General features: G+C 43.0%; 1 protein-coding gene across 1 annotated transcript; it reads right to left on the bottom strand.

The window, feature by feature from the left end:
- Positions 1 to 9,274: 9,274 nt before the first annotated feature.
- On the bottom strand, positions 9,275 to 17,418 carry Cfc1 (cryptic, EGF-CFC family member 1). Its single transcript, XM_027936794.2, has 6 exons — positions 17,396 to 17,418; positions 17,055 to 17,104; positions 16,791 to 16,961; positions 15,926 to 16,040; positions 15,710 to 15,819; positions 9,275 to 9,396 (listed from the first exon to the last, which is right to left on the bottom strand). The coding sequence occupies exons 1-6, from the start codon at positions 17,416 to 17,418 to the stop codon at positions 9,275 to 9,277; spliced, it is 591 nt and encodes a 196-aa protein (XP_027792595.1).
- Between the last annotated feature and the right edge of the window lie 472 nt (positions 17,419 to 17,890).

The following is a 17,890-nucleotide window of genomic DNA, read 5'->3' as shown; positions in this document are numbered from 1 at the left end:
CATAGAGCCAGGAAATCTTCAGAAAAGAAACCAATTGTGTGTTTTAGCATTTCACAGGAGAGAAGGCAGTCCATGCAAAGTTAGAAAAATTACATAAATCATATTCTCTCTATGAGTTCAAGAAAACAAATATCATGTAAAAAAAATTAGCCCAGTACAGTGGGGCACACATGTAATCCTAGACTCAGGAGGCTGAAGCAGGAGGATTACAAGTTTGAGGCCAGCATGGGTGACAAAATAAAAAGTAAAAAGGGCTGTAACTGTAGCTCAGGAGTGTCCTTGGGGTCAATCCCCAGTACCTAAAAGAGAAAAAAAATTATTGGTTTTACCATAACCAAAATTATTGGTTTTACCATAATGAAATGATAATTGCTTTAGGAGATGAATATGCTTCTCCTGGTTTAAAAGTGACATTATCCAGTGTATATATGCATTGAAACATCATTTTACCCCATTATGTGTACAATTTTATGTTTTTATATCCCAGTTAAAAGATGAATTTAATTACTAGGCAAAAATTCATCAACTAATTAAGTAAAATTTACCCAAAGAGTGAAAAAGGAAAAAATTTAATGCAGAACAATGGTGGGGGGAGGGGAGGAATAACTGCAGAATAACACCATTGCAGAAAATGAAAGCACTTCTTCTCAATACACTTTGTGTACTACAATGTATTTCTTTCAAAAACAAGGTGTAAGGCATTAAGAAACGATAGAAACCAGGTGCTTTAATTCCAATGACGTGGGAGGCTGGGGCAGGAGGATTGCCGGTTCAAGGCTAGCCTCAGCAACTTAACAAGAACCTGTCTCAAAACAAAAATAAAAATACTGGGAGTGTAGCTCAGTGATAGAGTCTGCTGGGTTAAACCCTTATTACCTTAAAAAAAAATATTGAGAGAAAGAAGAAAAGAATGTGTAAGATATTAACTGACATCATCGACCAATTAGAAAAACTTAGGGAAAAAGTGAAAACCGAGTCATGAATAAGAAACCTTTGAAGGATTACTTCAGAGAGCTGGTATGTTAGGATACTAACTTAGCATAGAGGAAGCTCCGGGTTCCTTCCCTTGCATGGTATAGGAGAGGGGAAGAATTGAAAATGAAGAAAAATTACTCCATAAATGAATTGCATATTAAAGGAAACTAAGGGACAAGGGGTGCTTTATGAGAAACAGAAGGTGGAAAAGAAGAAAATATGTTTTTAAAAAAATTAAGCAAGAGGCTATAAAGTTTTGAGAAGAAATGTCAAAACTTATAGATAAGCACAGATGAGAAAGACAAAAACAAAGCAAAGACACAAAGAGTTTGAATGTCCCTCAAAAGCCCAAGCGTGAGAGAATGCAAGAAGGCTTAGAGGTGAAATGATTGGGTTTATGAGAGCCTTGACCCAATCAGTGACTTAATCCCTGATGGGATTAACTGAGTGGTGACTGAAGGTGGGGAGGGTGTGGCTGGAGGAGGTGGGTCATTGGGGGCCTGCCTTGGAGGGATATGTTTTGCATCTGGCAAGTGGAGTCTCTCTCTCTCCTCTCTCTCTCTCTCTCTCTCTCTCTCTCTCTCTCTCTCTCTCTCTCTCTCTCTCTCTCTCTCCTGCCCAATCATCATGTGAGCCTCTTCCCTCTACCACACTCTTCCACCCTGATGTTCTGCCTCATCTTGAGCCCCAAGGAATGAAGCTGGTTGTCTATGGACTGAGCCCTCTTCCACCCTGAGTCACCACATAAACTTTTCCTCCTCTGATATTGTTCTTGTGAGGCCTTTGAGTCACAGCAGCAAAAAAAAAAAAAAAAAGCTGACTGAAACAACACTGGAGCAGCAATGGGGACACAGAAGGTATCGGCTTTCTCATTCCCCTCCCATCGACTCCACACCCATGTCTCTCTGTTTTTCTTCCTCATCAGCTTTTACTTACTGGATCCCTTCTCTTAAGTTTATTTTATTATTTTTTTTAGAGTATTTTATTTTTTTTAAATTTTTTATTGTTGGTTGTTCAAAACATTACATAGTTCTTGATATATCATATTTCACACTTTGATTCAAGTGGGTTATGAACTCCCATTTTTACCCCGTATACAGATTGCAGAATCACATCAGTTACACATCCATTGATTTACATGTTCTCTTAAGTTTATGATGGAGAATTTCTGGAGCCAGAGCAGATGATCCACTCTGCACGTCCAGGCTCACTCCATGCAGGAAACCACTAAGCAAGGGGGTGCTCAAGTCAGAGCCAGGCTTCATGGGACTTCTCCAGCAGAGTGGGGCCTGGATCTTCTGACCCCCAACCCATCTCTCTGTGTCTGCTCCTGAGGATGACATGAAGTTGTTTAGGGACAACAGTCCCTTATTAGGTACCTAGCAGCCCCCCCCAGGGGAACATCTGTGAGGGTGGACATGTTCTCACTTTGCCAGCACAGCAGCCACTGGCACTGAGGGCTGTTGAGCATGCTAATGGGGGCTGAGTGACTACATGTTTTATTTCATTTTGATTCATTGAAACAAATACCTCATGTGCCCTCTGGGAGGAGACAAGGAGGGCATCTCCTTTCCTGACCTTGCAGCAGCACAGATACCAGGGCCAGGCATTGTGAAGTCCTGAAGACATTTGAATAGTAAGGTCAATTTCTAGCTCCTACAGGGATTTCCACTATAGGAAATCTCAGGGGCCACTAAGCAGAGATACAGTGCAGGCTGGGTAAGCCCTATGTTGGACACAGCCAGAGCAGAGTGGAGGGGACCTTCTCTGTCATCAATAACTGTGGATGAGAGTCTCAAAAGCCACCTAGCTTAAAGTGGGTCCCATAGTCTGGACATGTAATTGGAGGGGGGGGGTCCATCTCACAACTGAGCTATGCCCTATTTCAGGGGTGGGTTCAGCAGATGTATGCAAGAGCTGAGTATATTGGGATGAGCAATGAGGAAGAAAGACATCAGCCCTTGCAAGGCTTATCCTGGGATAGGATTCCTGCACCTATGATGATACCGACAGAAAATCTGCATCTGGGAATCCCAAGACCATTTCAGAGAAACTCTCAAGCTGATGCATTCTGAACTCCAAAGGAAGCAGCAACATCCTCTGACCCCTACCTCCCACTGCCATGCTTATCCTGACCTCAGAGTCCCTCACCCTTTCCTTCCATCACAAACTGGGATGTCCTAGCCAAAGCTACCCTGGTTGCAGGAGGACACCAGTATTTGTGAGCCAGACAATTCTCCTCCAATTATGTCCACAGGAGGACTGGTTATCAGGCAATGTACGGAAGCAGGTAAAGAGTAAAAGTGGTTTCTGTCCCAGCCTAGGAGAGAACCAGGCTCAGAACCCGACAGTCCCATCCCAACCCTGCAGCCTGTCCCCACCCACCCATCTCCTGGTCAGTTTCTAGAGAAACAGAGACCTGCCCTTTCCACCTCTCACCAACTTCTGTCAAGGAGATTGGCAGAGTTACAGGGGCATGTCTGGAGTGTGATTCAAGTGAACAGAGAAGACAGCAAACCAGGAAGGAAGCTCTTCTCTCCAGACTTGTAGAGCCCCTGGCCACATCATGCTCACTCAGAGGAAACACAAACATCATACTCACAGGCAAAGCAGGGCCCAGAAGATAATGCTACCCTGATTCTCCTGATGGAGGAAGTCCTCCAGCTCCATGGCCTGGGTGCCTAGTGTCTTCCTCTGACCTTCTAAATCTTTTTCCTCTTAGGATTGTGTCCAAAGACAGATGCTGGTCTCTCTCATGGAGCCTACCAGGGCCATCTCTGAGTTGTCCTACATGACAGACATTCTACTCAAACACGATGCTTTCACATTGATGCATGTGACCCTGAAAAGAAGCTCAAACTATAATTTGTCCCATCCTAAACCTGCGTACCCTGCCTCTCCCTATTTTTCTCACAGAAACCTCATTGAGTCTCTTGTCAGGAACTGGGGATGTAGTTCAGTGATAGAGTGTGTACATAGCCTGGGTTCCATCCTCAGCACCAAAAAATAGCTCTTATGTATGTTTTCCTCTCACTCCTAATGATGACCCTGGTGGCACTGCATGGAATGCTGTGCCTCTTATTACCAAGGATCCATGAGTATTAAAACTTCTTCCAGCGCTGAGCACAGTGGCACATACCTATAATCCCAGCAGCTCAGGAAGCAGAGGCAGGAGGATCACTTGTTCAAAGCAAGCCTCAGCAAGGTAGCAAGAACTTGCCTCAAAATTTTAAAATTAATAAAGGTCTGGGGATGTTGCTCAGTGATTAAGTATCTCTGGGTTCAATCCCTGGTACAAAAAAAAAGAAAAGAAAAAAATTTTTCTAGGACCTAGTGTGCACACTTATAATGAAGTGGCACCCCCTTTCTCCACAGAAAAGTCTTAACTGGGCTTCTCCAGAAATCTTCATCATGGCTGATTTTAGGACTGTCAGCAAAAGAGTCTATGCAAAAGAGTTCAACGTAGATAAACTTCCTATTTTCGCAGTCACCTTATTTACTTGGCCACTGGCCGAAAAGATACCAGCACTCCAGGTGCTGGACACCCCCTTACTAGTTTTTCACAAACATGTACCCAGTATAGTAGTTTGTAGAAATGTGCAAACAAGGCCTCTGGCCTTGAGCTGGGCTTCACAGAGATGTCTACATTTTTAAGATAAGTTACAATTGGGCTCCATGGTAACAGCTGGCAGGGGGAGGAAAGAAAGGAGAAAAGAAGTTCTCCCCTTCACAGGTGTAGTCCTTAAAGGGTTGACTTTTTTGTTTTTGTTTTTTTTAGAGAGAGAGGAGGGAGGGAGAGAGAGAGAGAGAGAGAGAGAGAGAATTTTTTTTTAATATTTATTTTTTAGTTTTCGGCAAACACAACATCTTTGTTTGTATGTGGTGCTGAGGATGGAACCCGGGCCGCACGCATGCCAGGGGAGCGCGCTACCGCTTGAGCCACATCCCCAGCCCTTGAAGGGTTAACTTGCCCAAAACAGTGAGAGAAAAGCTGCTTTTATGTGAACTTCTATAGACTGTGAACTTCTGAGGCCCTCCCCTTACATGCTGGGTATAAAACTCTGAAACTACCTGAACTCAGGGCTCAATGGATTGATTGATTACAGCAAAAGCTGTGCCCTCTAAACCTGGCTGTAGCTAAATAAAACTGTTTCATACTACCTTTGGTGCCTTGCCTCCTCTGTCCCTACAACAATAATACATGTGATGCGGGAGGCTGAGGCAGGAGGATAGAGAGTTTGAGACCAGCCTCTGCAACTTAGAGAGAATTTGTATCAAAATAAAAGAATAAAAAGGGCTGAGGGTAGAGCACTCCTAAGTTTAATTCCCAGTACTGCAAATAAATAAATAAATAATTCTTCCAGGCCTTGGGAGACTGAGTGGTAGGGTGCTTGCCTAACTTCCATGAGGCCTTGGGTATTTTGTGTTTTGAGGTTGAGGGGGGTGTTGTTTGTTTGTTTTGGGGGTTACTTATTTACCAATATACTGCAAATATGTTGGGATTGAACTAGGGATTGAACTCAGGGGTGCTCTACCTCTGAGCTACATCCCCTGCCCTTTATTAAGTTCTTTTCTATTTTGAGACAGGGTCCTGCCAAGTTGCCCTGGCTTGACTTGAACTTGCTATGCTCCTGCCTCAGCCTCTCAGATGCCCTTGGTTTGGTCCCAGCTTTGCAAAAGGATTAAAGGAAAGGAGAATAGGAAGAAAACCCCCAAATTGCATGAAAGGTCAATCCCAGAACTTTCTGCCTGTGTTATATAAAGCTGTGTGTACCAGAGTAGCTTTTGCAGACAACAAAAACTGCAAATACAGGGCTGGGGTTGTGGCTCAGTGGCAGAACATTTGGCTAGCATGTATGAGGCACTGGGTTCGATTCTCAGCATCACATATAAATAAATGAATAAAATAAAGGTTCATTAACATCTAAAAAAATTTTTAAAAACAAAACAACAACAAAAGCAAGCAAACAATAACAACAACAATAACAAACCCCGCAAATATAACCAGAAGCTGGTTTTGAATGTCCCAAGCCAAAAAGAGTCAGTTTGCATCCACACTAGCGGGAAAATCATAAGGTGGCCAAAAGGAACAGGGGACCCCTCAGCTGATAGTCCTTTGCTGTGCTTTTAAGGTAAACTCCATTGCAGGAGCAGGCTGCCCAGTGTGACTGATATAAACTCTACTTCTTCTCTTAGTGTCCCTGAGTGGCTCCCTCAAAGAGAGTACATGTGGGCATGAAGTGACAGATCCTGGTTTTCTAGGAAATTCCAGGGTAAACTGAGCAAACTGAACAGGCAAGGAAGGAGTGGCTTCTATGCACAATCACCACTTGGCTACATCTCCAACCCCCAACAAGAGACCGCATTGTGGTTTCCAGGGGAAAAGCAGGGAGACAATAATCCGGGAAGGGAAGGGAGGCCTGTCACTCTCTGTAAGGACGATCAGACCCAGGAGGTGTGAAAAGGCATATCACAGGCACAGAGGCTCAGAAGCACTAGGCCAGGAGGGCTGTCTGCTGTCAACAGCAGGAGACAGGCAGATAAGATCTAGGACAATTCCATGTGAACATTTCAACCCAAGGCCCTGGGTTGCTCTTTTGTCTCAGGAAAGTTGCTCCTTTTTAATAGTCTCCCTGAACACCTGAGGTGCCATTGACAGAAAAACTGAATCTTATTTTCAAATTCTTCAAGCATTACAGAAAAAAACTCCTGGATGAGATTTTATGAACTTTTCCGAGCTGAGTAACAGCTTCCTAAGTGGATGTTATTTGATTAGAAAAATGGGTGGATGAGTAGATATAAATAGATAGATGATAGATAGACTTCTATTTTATTGCATATAGTCAATAATTATGGGCTGGGGTGTGCCTCAATGGTAGAAGGCTTGCTTAGGAAGAGCAAGGCCCTGGGTTTGATCTAAAAAAAAAAAAAAAAAAAAGATTATATTACAAGGATTTATAATTCAGTTCCTAATTTCTATTTAAAGCAAATAAGTGCTTATACCCTATGTATTCATCCTTATCATGATTAAGTCTTGGTTTTCTTTTTACCACAATTGCAGCCTCTCAAATGTGGAGCAGTTTTCTTAGTTCAGTTTCCTAAGTGCAGCTATTAAAAATAAGATGCGTTTCTTTTTCCTCTGGCAATGGTTTTTCAGCACACTTGGAACTAGTGTCAAAAAAGCGGGGTGGGGGGGGGGTGGCATTTGTTAACACCAATTTTATACATGACATAAACATATTCATTGAGTTTCTTTTTTTTTTTTTTCAATTGAATTTAGTGGCACTCAATCACTGAGTCACATGCCCAGCCCTATTTTGAATTTTATTTAGAGACAGGGTCTCACTGAGTTGCTAAGCACCTCGCCATTGCTGAAGCTGGCTTTGAACTTGCAATCCCCCCATCTCAGCCTCTCTAGCCTCTGGGATTACAGTTATGCGCCACCTTGCCCGGCTCATAGAGTTTTTAGGATAAATGTGCAAAGTTTTTCACTTGTTTATTCCTATACTTACTAAACTCCAATAGAAGGTACTGCCTAGAAAGTACTTCAAAAAATTTGAAGACAACTTTGGGATAAGAAATGATTACTGCCTAGAAATATTTATGTCTCATAACTTGAATAATTATTTTTCTCATGAATCAAGGAACTCTAAGGCAACCTTCTATTAAATTTTACATTTTTTTTGTTTTTGTTTTGTTTTGGTTTTTAAATTCTACATTGTTTTACTTTGACACTTATGTGAACATTACATTCAGTTCATTTTTTTCATAGCCAATAGTTGAAAAGGTCAAAAATGCCAATAAATTTATTTACAATATAAAATTTTTAAATACTATAATTCATAGGCTTCTGAGCTAAAGTGGATTTAAGAAGCTGAACAACTTGGTGGAAGTTTCTTCTACTTGAGGCACATGCTCAACAGGGACATTCTGTATAACAGCACCTTCTTGTCTTGACTTTTCCTTTCAATTCAGCTTAGAATTTTTTTTTTTTTTTTTTTGGTGTGTGTGTGTGTGTATGTGTGGTGCTGGAGATGGAACCAGGACTAAGCAAGCACTTAGAATACATATTCTAAATGAAGTTCATAAGGTTTATAAAATAGCAGTCTTTTGATCAGTTAATTCATCAATCAGGCTGTATTACCTATTCCAGGGGCTTTCTGAGTTTTGTTTTGTTTTGTTTTTATTTTTGTTTTTAATGGGCTGGGCCTTATGCATGCTAGGCAAAAGCTCAACCACTGAGGTATATCCCTAGCCCCTTTCATATTTTATTTTCAAATTGTTCTTGCTAAATTTCCCAGACAGTCCTCAAATTTGTCATCCTTCTACCTCAGTCTCCTGAGTAGTTGAATTACAGGTGTGCACTAACATGCCCAGCTTCTTTTCTGTGAATAACTTGGAATATCTACTTGTTCTCACTCTCCTGATTTCCAGCTGTGGTCTCTGTCCAAATAGGGCAGTTGACCAATCAGTGGGAAGCCAGAGTAGAAGACAAGAGATTCTCAGATACCTTATGACTTGCTAGAAGACAGCACTTTATCCCTCTTTTTGTGTTTCCAAAGTTATTTATACAGTTTAGCATCTGTTTCCTACATGGTGCTGCCAGGAGACCCTTGTTGGGCCTCTTCAAACCAAATTGGTCCCCTTCCTAGCCTTACTGGGTCTGCAGCTACTGAAGATTCTTCCCTTTATGGGGATGTTGTGATCATCCCAGGAAGGTGCTAATTATAGCTGCAGAAAAGGAGCCATGGGTGCCAGGCTGTCTGCTCCTGCAATTGCTCCCTCTCCCCTGACTTTCTCTATTCAGGGAACATTTTTAGGCAGTTGCTCTTAGTCAAATCCACAGCACAGGAACACACACACACACACACACACACACACACACACACACATTGGACTGACAGTGAACAAATGGATGAGATGTGGTATTGGTAAGACACTGGGAATGAGGGCTTCTCAGAGAGTGGCATTGTCTTTAAAGTCTGTCGGGCCTCTTCATGTACACTCTGAAACTATTAGAGAGGAATTTTGGGTTCAACAAGCCCACACTGTAATATTCATGCATGAACTCAATGCAGAACTTAAAATAAGGCTCAGGAAGCAAGAAAGGCTCTTTCATATTTATTACATAGTACAAATATTCACCTAATGGTTCACTTTGTAGAAGAGTAAGCAATTCTATTATTTACAAGAGAAAATTAAAGAGGATGCCCAAGTCCTGGCTTTCCTACTGGGAACACAGTGGCTCTTGTACCATAATCAAGGTTTAGTCTTCCAAGTCCCAAGAGGGAGCTTCTGTTCACTTAGAGTCTCCTTCACAGACAAGGCACTGCAGGAGGGCACAGGACAGCAGGAGGAGAAAACTCAGTAAACTATATGAGCTTGGCCCATTGGCATGTGAGGGGAGAAAGTCTTTCAAATCTGAAAAAGAACAGGGAGAATACACTGTTATACACCTGGTTTAAAGGAATGAAATAGAAATGCTTGTACCTGTTCTTCTAAAGGCACTCTTCTGCCTTGCCCTCCTCACCAGAATCTGACTCTTGGGCCCTGCTTCAGGGCTGGCAGTTTGGGAGGTGGATGGGGGGGTGTGCGGAATCTGTGTTCAATGCCTCCTTGAGAGGAGATCTCACTGGAGCACAGTGTTCAGGGGCAGCCCTGCCAGAACTCAGCTAGGGGAAGTGTGCCATTTAACAATTGGGACCAGTAGAACAGACTTAAAACAATGCAACAAAATAAAACAGCCTTCAAACCATCTGCTGCAAAGATAGTCCAAGTTTTCCCCAGATTAGTTCTAACAATATTGCTTGTAAGTAGGAACAGAGTTTATTAAATAGGAGGATGCAGCAATTCCTAAAGTCACGATCATTCATTGGAACATTTCAGGAATGCTGGGTACATCCCTCACATTAAGACATCCAAGGTGGCTACAAAATTTTTTAACTTTTTTTAATCTCTCACTTTGTTGGTCAAAGAACAAACATACAACCAGAGACATGAAAAATTGTGCTCTATATGTATACTATGAATTGAAATGTATTCTGCTGTCATATATAACAAATTAGAATAAATAAATTAAACAACAACAACTTGAGCATATTCCCCATTTAGTGGTGGAAGCACAGTTGAGTGTGCACAAACTTTATTTTATTATTATTATTATTTTTTTAATATTTATTTTTTTAGTTTTAGGTGGACACATATCTTTTTTTTTAAGAGAGAGAGAGAGCGAATTTTTTTAATATTTATTTATTAGTTTTCGGTAGACCCAACATCTTTGTTTGTATGTGGTGCTGAGGATCGAACCCGGGCCGCACGCATGCCAGGCGAGCGTGCTACCGCTTGAGCCACATCCCTAGCCCGTGGACACATATCTTTATTTTATTTTTATGTGGTGCTGATATTTGAACCCAGTGCCTCATGCATGCTAGGCGAGCATGCTACCCCTTGAGCCACATCCCCAGCCCCAAATTTGATTTTATTTACATCTTCCCTTCCAGACATGAACAAGACTCACAGACATGATGAAAATCTCTGGACCTTTTAATAAATCTTGCCCATGGCCCACACAGGTGACAGAAAGTGGGTTCCCCTTCGTGGAGTGGACTGGCTGAGAAATATGGCAAAAAAATCACAGGCCACAGAAAATAGATTTAAAGAGTGGGGGCAGGACAGCTCTTCGACTTTAAGGGTGGAGCTTCCATGCTGGAAAGAGAAAGTGAGAGCCTGAATTTGTTTTATTTATATGGGGGAACTTTAAAGCTTTTGCACAGATGTTCTTAGTCAATTAAGGTAGGAGGTGGGCTGTCCAGTTCCCAGTGGGTCACGCCCAACTCTGGAGCTAGGAGATCTGTCTTCCTAGCCTAATGAAGACTGAAGTCACGTGTATTGTGTATCCCTTAAGTGGGAGGGACCACAAAATAGCATGCAATGCAAGACCAAAATCTCCTTGGCTCAAGGCTGAGTGAAGACGCTAAATAGCTCAGGAGTGGCTTCCCACAGATAAATGTATATACAAGGTCATAGTAAATCATCCATCAGTATCAGAGTTTCCTTTTGAGTATAACATAAAATAACAGTGGGTTGAAAAATCATTGATCATGATCATTAGGTTCACCTGTTGCCTGTTCATCAACACCCCCTTCACCACCAGGACACAGGAGCATACCTGAGCACCTCCTTCTGCAGCCCCCCTCCACAATAGTCCTCACTCATCTGTACCCTAGGAGTCCCCTTTCTGGTTCTCTGAGCCTGGGACCCCAGCCCTGGGCAGCTGAATGGGAATTTCTGAGGTGGTGGGGCTGGGCAGGAATCTTGGTTAAAATCCTCAGTGGTGATGACCATATGAACCTGCCAACCCCACAGGCAAGTTACCAATTCCATCACATCATTCTCACATCAAGACTGGGGGTGGGTGTCTGGCCGGGCTACTTAGCACATGCCAGCGTGGCTTGCCCCAGACAGGCACAAATAGTGAACCAGTGATTGGACAAGCAGTGGCAGCAGGGGCTCCCCAGACCTGTGCGAAAGTGGGCCACAGTGTGATCTGCCCAGAGTCTAGCTCCAGGGACCAAGGTCAGGCCCACTCCAGGACTGAGTGCTACCTCCCTGTATCACCCCACCGTGGATGAGAGTGCCAGATTCCCCAAACAGGGAGCCTACCAGCTGGGTCCAGGTGAGACTGATGTTGACAGGTCCTTACACCTGATCAGAAACTCTTCTGATGAGAAAGGAGTCAGTATTAGGTCCATGATGACCTCCCCTTGGGAGAAGAGAGCAGGCTTCCCTAACAGGAGAATTCAGGCCCCCTTGGCTGTGACTTTAGTCAGCTTTGTGAATCTGTAAAGAGGGTTAGACTAAGATAGCTGCTCAGTTAGGGGTCCCCAGATTGGAGATGTGAACACCATGGAATGTGCTCCCCAGAGGGCCTGAGGTCACTCATGAGTTTATAAAGAAAAATATTAGAATTTCCAATTCTAGATTTATGGAAAAAATTAAAAATATAATTTAATAATATTTATGGTGCTTACTAAAACTGATAAAATCAATGATTTTGCTATTCTCCATCATTTTATGTCACACCAAAAGGAAACTCTTCTACCAATGGATGGTTTATTACTGTGAACTGGGAGTATTATTATATACTTATTGAAAGGTCCTTCTCAGCTGGGTATGGTGGTGCACACCTGTAATCTCAGGAACTCAGGAGGCTGAAGCAGGAGGACCACAAGTTCAAGGTCAGTCTCAGCAATTTAGTGAGACCCTGTCTCAAAATAAAAAAAATAAAAATGACTGGGGATGTAGCTAAGTGGTAGAGTGGTAGTGGGTTTAATCCCCAGTACAAGAAAATAAAAATAGAGAAGGTACTTCCTAGACTTTAGACATAGCAGAGATCTTTGTCATTATGAGTCTTGTGCATATGTGAAAAGGAAGATATAAATGAAATCAAGTTTGTGTGGGCTCAGCATGGTAACAGTGTCTTCACTGCTGAATGGGGAGTATACTCAAATTATTTTTTACTAATGAAGTTTTTGAAGACCACAATGAATGAGGATAATATCACCTCTCAATATGAGGGCCAAACCCAGCATTTTTTAAATTCTTCAATTTGTAGCTACCCTAGAATCCCCTGGGAGCCAGAAGGCTTCCTCGCCTGCCCTCAAACCCAGGAAAGCTTGCCCACAGAAATGACACCAGTCACAGATAATATCCTAGGAAGGTAGGACAAAGGCTCAGAGTTGACTGGGTTCTAGGACCTTTAAGGCCATCCTTACGGAATCCGAAAGGCTAAGTCTGGCTAATTTTTGCTAATTTGTTTGTTGATTATTATTATTAATTTTTTTGCCAGAAATGCATTTTTTTTAAAAAAAATTGAGTTTACAGGGGTTGGGGATGTGGCTCAAGCGGTAACGCGCTCGCCTGGCATGCGCGGGGCGCTGGGTTCGATCCTCAGCACCACATAAAATAAAGATGTTGTGTCCACCGAAAACTGAAAAATAAATATTAAAAAATTCTCTCTCTCTCTCTCTCTCTCTCTCAAAAACAATTGAGTTTACAATAAGTAAATATAAAATAAAATTGAGTAGCTTGACTTGGCCCCACCTCACATTTGTGTTACCTGTCTATCTCTTGAGTTTGCTACTTCACTGGGCCATTACATAGGTACCAAATTTTAAATTAATACTAAAAAAATCTATTTTAGCATTGGGGATTGAACCTAGGGTCTTGAGCTCCACCATCATCCCTAGAGTATTTGGATTTTTTTTCCTTGTTTTTGCACTGCTAGAGATCATACCATGTCTCCCCTGCGTGCCAGACAAGTGCTCTACCATTGAGTTACACCACCAGCCTTTCAATTAGTTCTTGATGCTAATGACAATTTCTTGGTTCTCTGCTTCATAGGTAGCCATCCTGTTGGTCTAATTGAGATGAGCTTGAGCTGGTTTAAGGTCTAAGCAAAGACTCCTTTTATTCTCGAACATCAGTCAGAGTGACCCCTGGAGACCCTCAGCCTGAAAATTTCTGAGTGGGTGGAGTAGCATAATTTTACGTCATATTATCTATTTTCAATCCCTCCCATGCATAGATGTCTTTCCCTACTATTAAAATGATATTGTGAATACAGTTTTTCTTCTATCTATCTCCCATATACTCTTGAAAACATCATAAAAAGCTATTAAAGGATTTAGACCATAGCCACATTTTCAATATGCTAAGCAACACTATCAAAAATATCTCCATTCTGGCCTGGGGTTGTAACTCAGTGGTAGAGCACTTGCCTAGCACGTGTAAAGCACTGGGTTCAATTCTCAGCACTGCATATAAATAAATAAAATAAAGGTCCATCAACAACTAAAAAATATATTTAAAAAAATCTTCATTCTTTTCATATTGAGAATTAGTCTTACATGAATGGCACAGTGGTTAAGAATCAGGTCCTATTTGCTACCTATGGGAGTTAACTTCTCTCTAAGCCTCAGTCTCCTCAAATATAAAAAGGTATAAAATATACTTCATAGGCTGTTATGAGAATTAGATGAGATAATAGGTATAAAGTGCCTGAAACATAAAGAGCTAACAAATGCAGTTATCACCATCATTATCAGTTACATCCTGCCATTTGATCACTATTAGCAGTCGTCATCATCACCATTTTAACTCGCCTAGAGCAGAATAGGTCAACCAGCATAATGGTGTTACCCTTTTTTCTGCACCTGACAAACTGCTCTGAAATGAGACTGCACCGTACTATTTTATCCAGTTTTGATGAACAGAAGTCACATTTTCAGAAACTGTTGTGACTATTCTTCGCAGAAAGACAGCAGTCTCAGCCCTAGATGCTTTGAATGATATAAAATAGTGATTAAGATAATACTGGAACCCAGTTCCTGACCTGATGGCCTTGCATAGAAGCCTGACTCCAGCTATGACCTTCCTCAAATTCCTGCTGAGGAAGCGCTTGCAGGTGGAATCTGACTTCATCTGTGAGGGACTCTGTGTAATTCTGATGCCTGTCCCTAAAATCTATGTCCTTCACTCTCTGATCATAGTAGGAGCAGTTGGTGAATCAAAGGCATGGCCCCAGCAAATGGGACAGACCATAGGAGAGAGAGGACTTTGGGGAAATGTAGCTTGCATGAAAGGGAGGGAGAGATGAATAAGGTGCTAGAATTTCCTCTCCACTTGCAGGTGCAAAACTAGCTGAGGAGAAGGGAGTGAGTGATGGGCCAGGAGGGAATGAGAGCTGTGCCTAGACTCCCTTGACTCCTGGTCCCACTCAGAAGAAAAGAGGCGTGAGAAGGTGGGTTAGAAATTGAGCATTCACTGAGTGTGCTTCTCCATTAAGGACCCACCAAGGTCAGAATGAGGAGAAGACAGTAAATGGGGATGAAGGGCTTTCCCTCCTGGTTGTCCTGGCTGTCTTGTTTGAGGGGGAGAGAAGTGGAATTGAGGGGCAGTGCAAATATTAACTGTGTCGCTCCACTGCTGGAAGAGCCCAGTAGTTGACTGAGGTGGAGGGAAGGGCAGGAAAGAGGCTTTGGCCTTAGTCTCCCCTCTGGACACACTGCACAAACTACCGAGGATGACACAAACAGAGGCCCATGACTTGGGTTGAAGGGCGGTGTCTTCACTGACTGTGCTTACCACTGCTCATCCCAGTTAGCACCTGTTGAAAAGCAGTATTGAAAAGAGACAGGGCCCGGGCTATTGGATTGAAACGTGGTGCCACCTCAATTAGCTTTTGCAGCCTGACAAGAGAAAGGGTGCGACTGCCCAAGCCTCCAGAACCGAGGCCTGATCCCTTCTGGTTCCAGTGCCCTCTGGCGGGAAGAGATGGTATTGGCCAGTGTAGGGACATTTTCAGAGATTTATTCAGCTACCCTGACTCCCAGGTTCAACACTGCTTACCAGCTTGTCATCGCTGGAAGCTGCGCGCACAGTAAAGAACGCACATGTTAAACCCAGCAATCCGGACATGAGAAACCTTAAACAAAATTAGTAAATAATAATAATAATAATAATAATAATAATAATAATAATAATAATAATAATAATAATAATAATTCACTGGGTAAGTTACAATGAGTGTGGTTTTCTTCAGGAATGAATTTAGTTTCTTATTTCTGGGTCGCTTGGCACAGGAAGCTGTTGTTTGAGTCCGTACTCAGGATGAACCACAAAAAAGGCGCAAACGCACAAGTGTGTCAAGAGCAGAAGTCTCGGGTCCTCTTACCACAGCGGCCGAACGTCTGGCGGGGAAGACAATGTAGGGCCCCAAAGACGCACCTGCACAGGCGGCAACCACTGAAGGTCCAGGCTCCATGCACCAGGGCGCCGCAATCGCTGAGGAGGCGGACACCAGGCATCAGTGCCTAGGTCCACGCACCCTGCCCGCAGCGCCCCCTCCTGCCCCTTCCTTGGGTCTCGCCCCCCGGTCCCCAGCGCCCACCTGCGCCTCTGGTCGTGCTCGCAGTAGCGGCCTGTGAAGTGGGCTGGGCACACGCAGAAGCTGCCCAGTACACAGGTGCCGCCGTTCCAGCAGCAGCGCTGTCGCAGGGACGCACCTGTGGAGGCGGGGAGGGTGGGTGAGTGGGTGTCGCTCAAGTTTAATCCCAGCGCACAGTGCAGGCGCTCCTCCTGGTCCCGGGGAGAGTTGGCCGAACTCGTGACCGCCCCGTGGAGGCAATAAAGCTTTCCGCTAAGGGTGTTTGCTTGGGCAAACCCTGCTTGTTAATTTAGGGATTAAAAACAAACTACCCGGGGTGCAGGAGGTCAGCAGAGTCCGGTGACACACAGCAAATTGGATTTTTCTCTCTCTTTTCACATGTTAAAGTCAGTGGCTTTACTCGACAGGGATTGAAGAAGACAGGCCTCCCAAGCAGGACCACCCACGGGTGTGGTGACGCCAAACCCAGAGAGGCCCCCTGGGGACGCGGAGACTGGAGCCCCAGAGTGTGCGATAAGCCAAACCAGGTCCGCTATTATCTTGGTTTGGAACGTTTGTCTTAAACACATTTAAGTCACAGTTCTCTAGACCTGTGGAAAATAACCATTGGAGATCAAATGCAACGTTTTGCCAATGAAATAGTCAAACTTTTAAAGGAGGAAATTTCTCACTAGGAAATATATTTTTGCTTTGCAGTGATTCATAACTTGAACATGCCGAGATGTTCTCTCTGGGGTTTCTTATTTTTATCCCCAATTTATCCCACGGATTTTTGTTAGTTTGTTTTGTTCTGTTTTTCGAGACCCTATATATGAGCCCACCGACTTTGGAGAAAAATGTTTCCGGGGTGGGGGACGCCTAAACTTACGCTCTCCATAAGCTCTGGAATAGGGAGAACCCCGCAGCCACCAGTCCTCTTCGCTCCCATTCACCTCCCTGAAAGTACTCAGAGTCCAGTTGAGGGTTGTCTGCTGGAATTTGGGGGCTGCAAAATTTTTTGCTTCTTCTCTGCCACCTTTATGTTTCCTTCTTTGATAACCTTTTCAAAAACATTAAAAATATTAGACCGATAAGGATTGAGAAACATATTTCATGAAATGAAAACTGAGACTATGAATAAAATGCATCTTACTGTTTCCCAAATGGATGCTCTGTAATGCCAAACCCATCATAAAGAGAAGCCTAGAATATTTAAAGAAAAGTATTAGAGTTTGAAAGAGTATAAGCAGAACTTCATATTATACATATAAAAATGTAGTGCAATCATACATAACTACACAAAATATTTAGCACAGTAAATGTAATCAGTTTGTTACTTGTATATTTTGACTAATGTTATCATAGCTAGAAAGATTTTGAGATTCAAGTGCACACTTCCTTTAATGAGAAGAAACTGTCATGCACGCATTGCAATTTATCCTGAGAATTTTAAACCCTCATCTTGGCTCTAAGATCTAAATGACACTGTTTTACCTGACGTGGTGCCTCCAGGTCATTTTCCCACTGACACGCCTGGTCTCCTGTCATTAATACATTGAAGATCAATTTCCAAGGAAGTTGTGTCTGAGCAGTTTTTGCATTGGAAGGTATCTTTACTCAGAACATAGAATAGGTAAGTATGGAAAACACAGGCATTTCCTTCCCTCTGTCTTGTCTAAGAGAAGCAATGATGAGATCTTTGAGCTCTGCTGTTGAAGCCCAATAGGCGAGGGCCTGCTGTGACATCCAGGAGTCTGAAGGACTGTCCCTCAATGAGTCCTGGCTAGGAGGGGGTGGAGATATGGGCTCACCCCCACCCCCACCCCCAGCAGTATTTGCAATCCTAACTTCAGCAGGGGTGGCCAATCCCTGGGGTAAAACATTGGTGACCAAAGTGACAAATCTTCTATCACTGGAAAACAAAATTAAGACTCTAACACACATTAAAAAATGGAGATTTTCTATTGCATTCTCGTGTACTGGGAGTTG

The sequence above is a fragment of the Marmota flaviventris genome, chromosome 11 (genome assembly GCF_047511675.1).
Source record: "Marmota flaviventris isolate mMarFla1 chromosome 11, mMarFla1.hap1, whole genome shotgun sequence".
NCBI lineage: Eukaryota > Metazoa > Chordata > Mammalia > Rodentia > Sciuridae > Marmota > Marmota flaviventris.
This window is presented reverse-complemented; position numbering and strand designations above follow the sequence as displayed.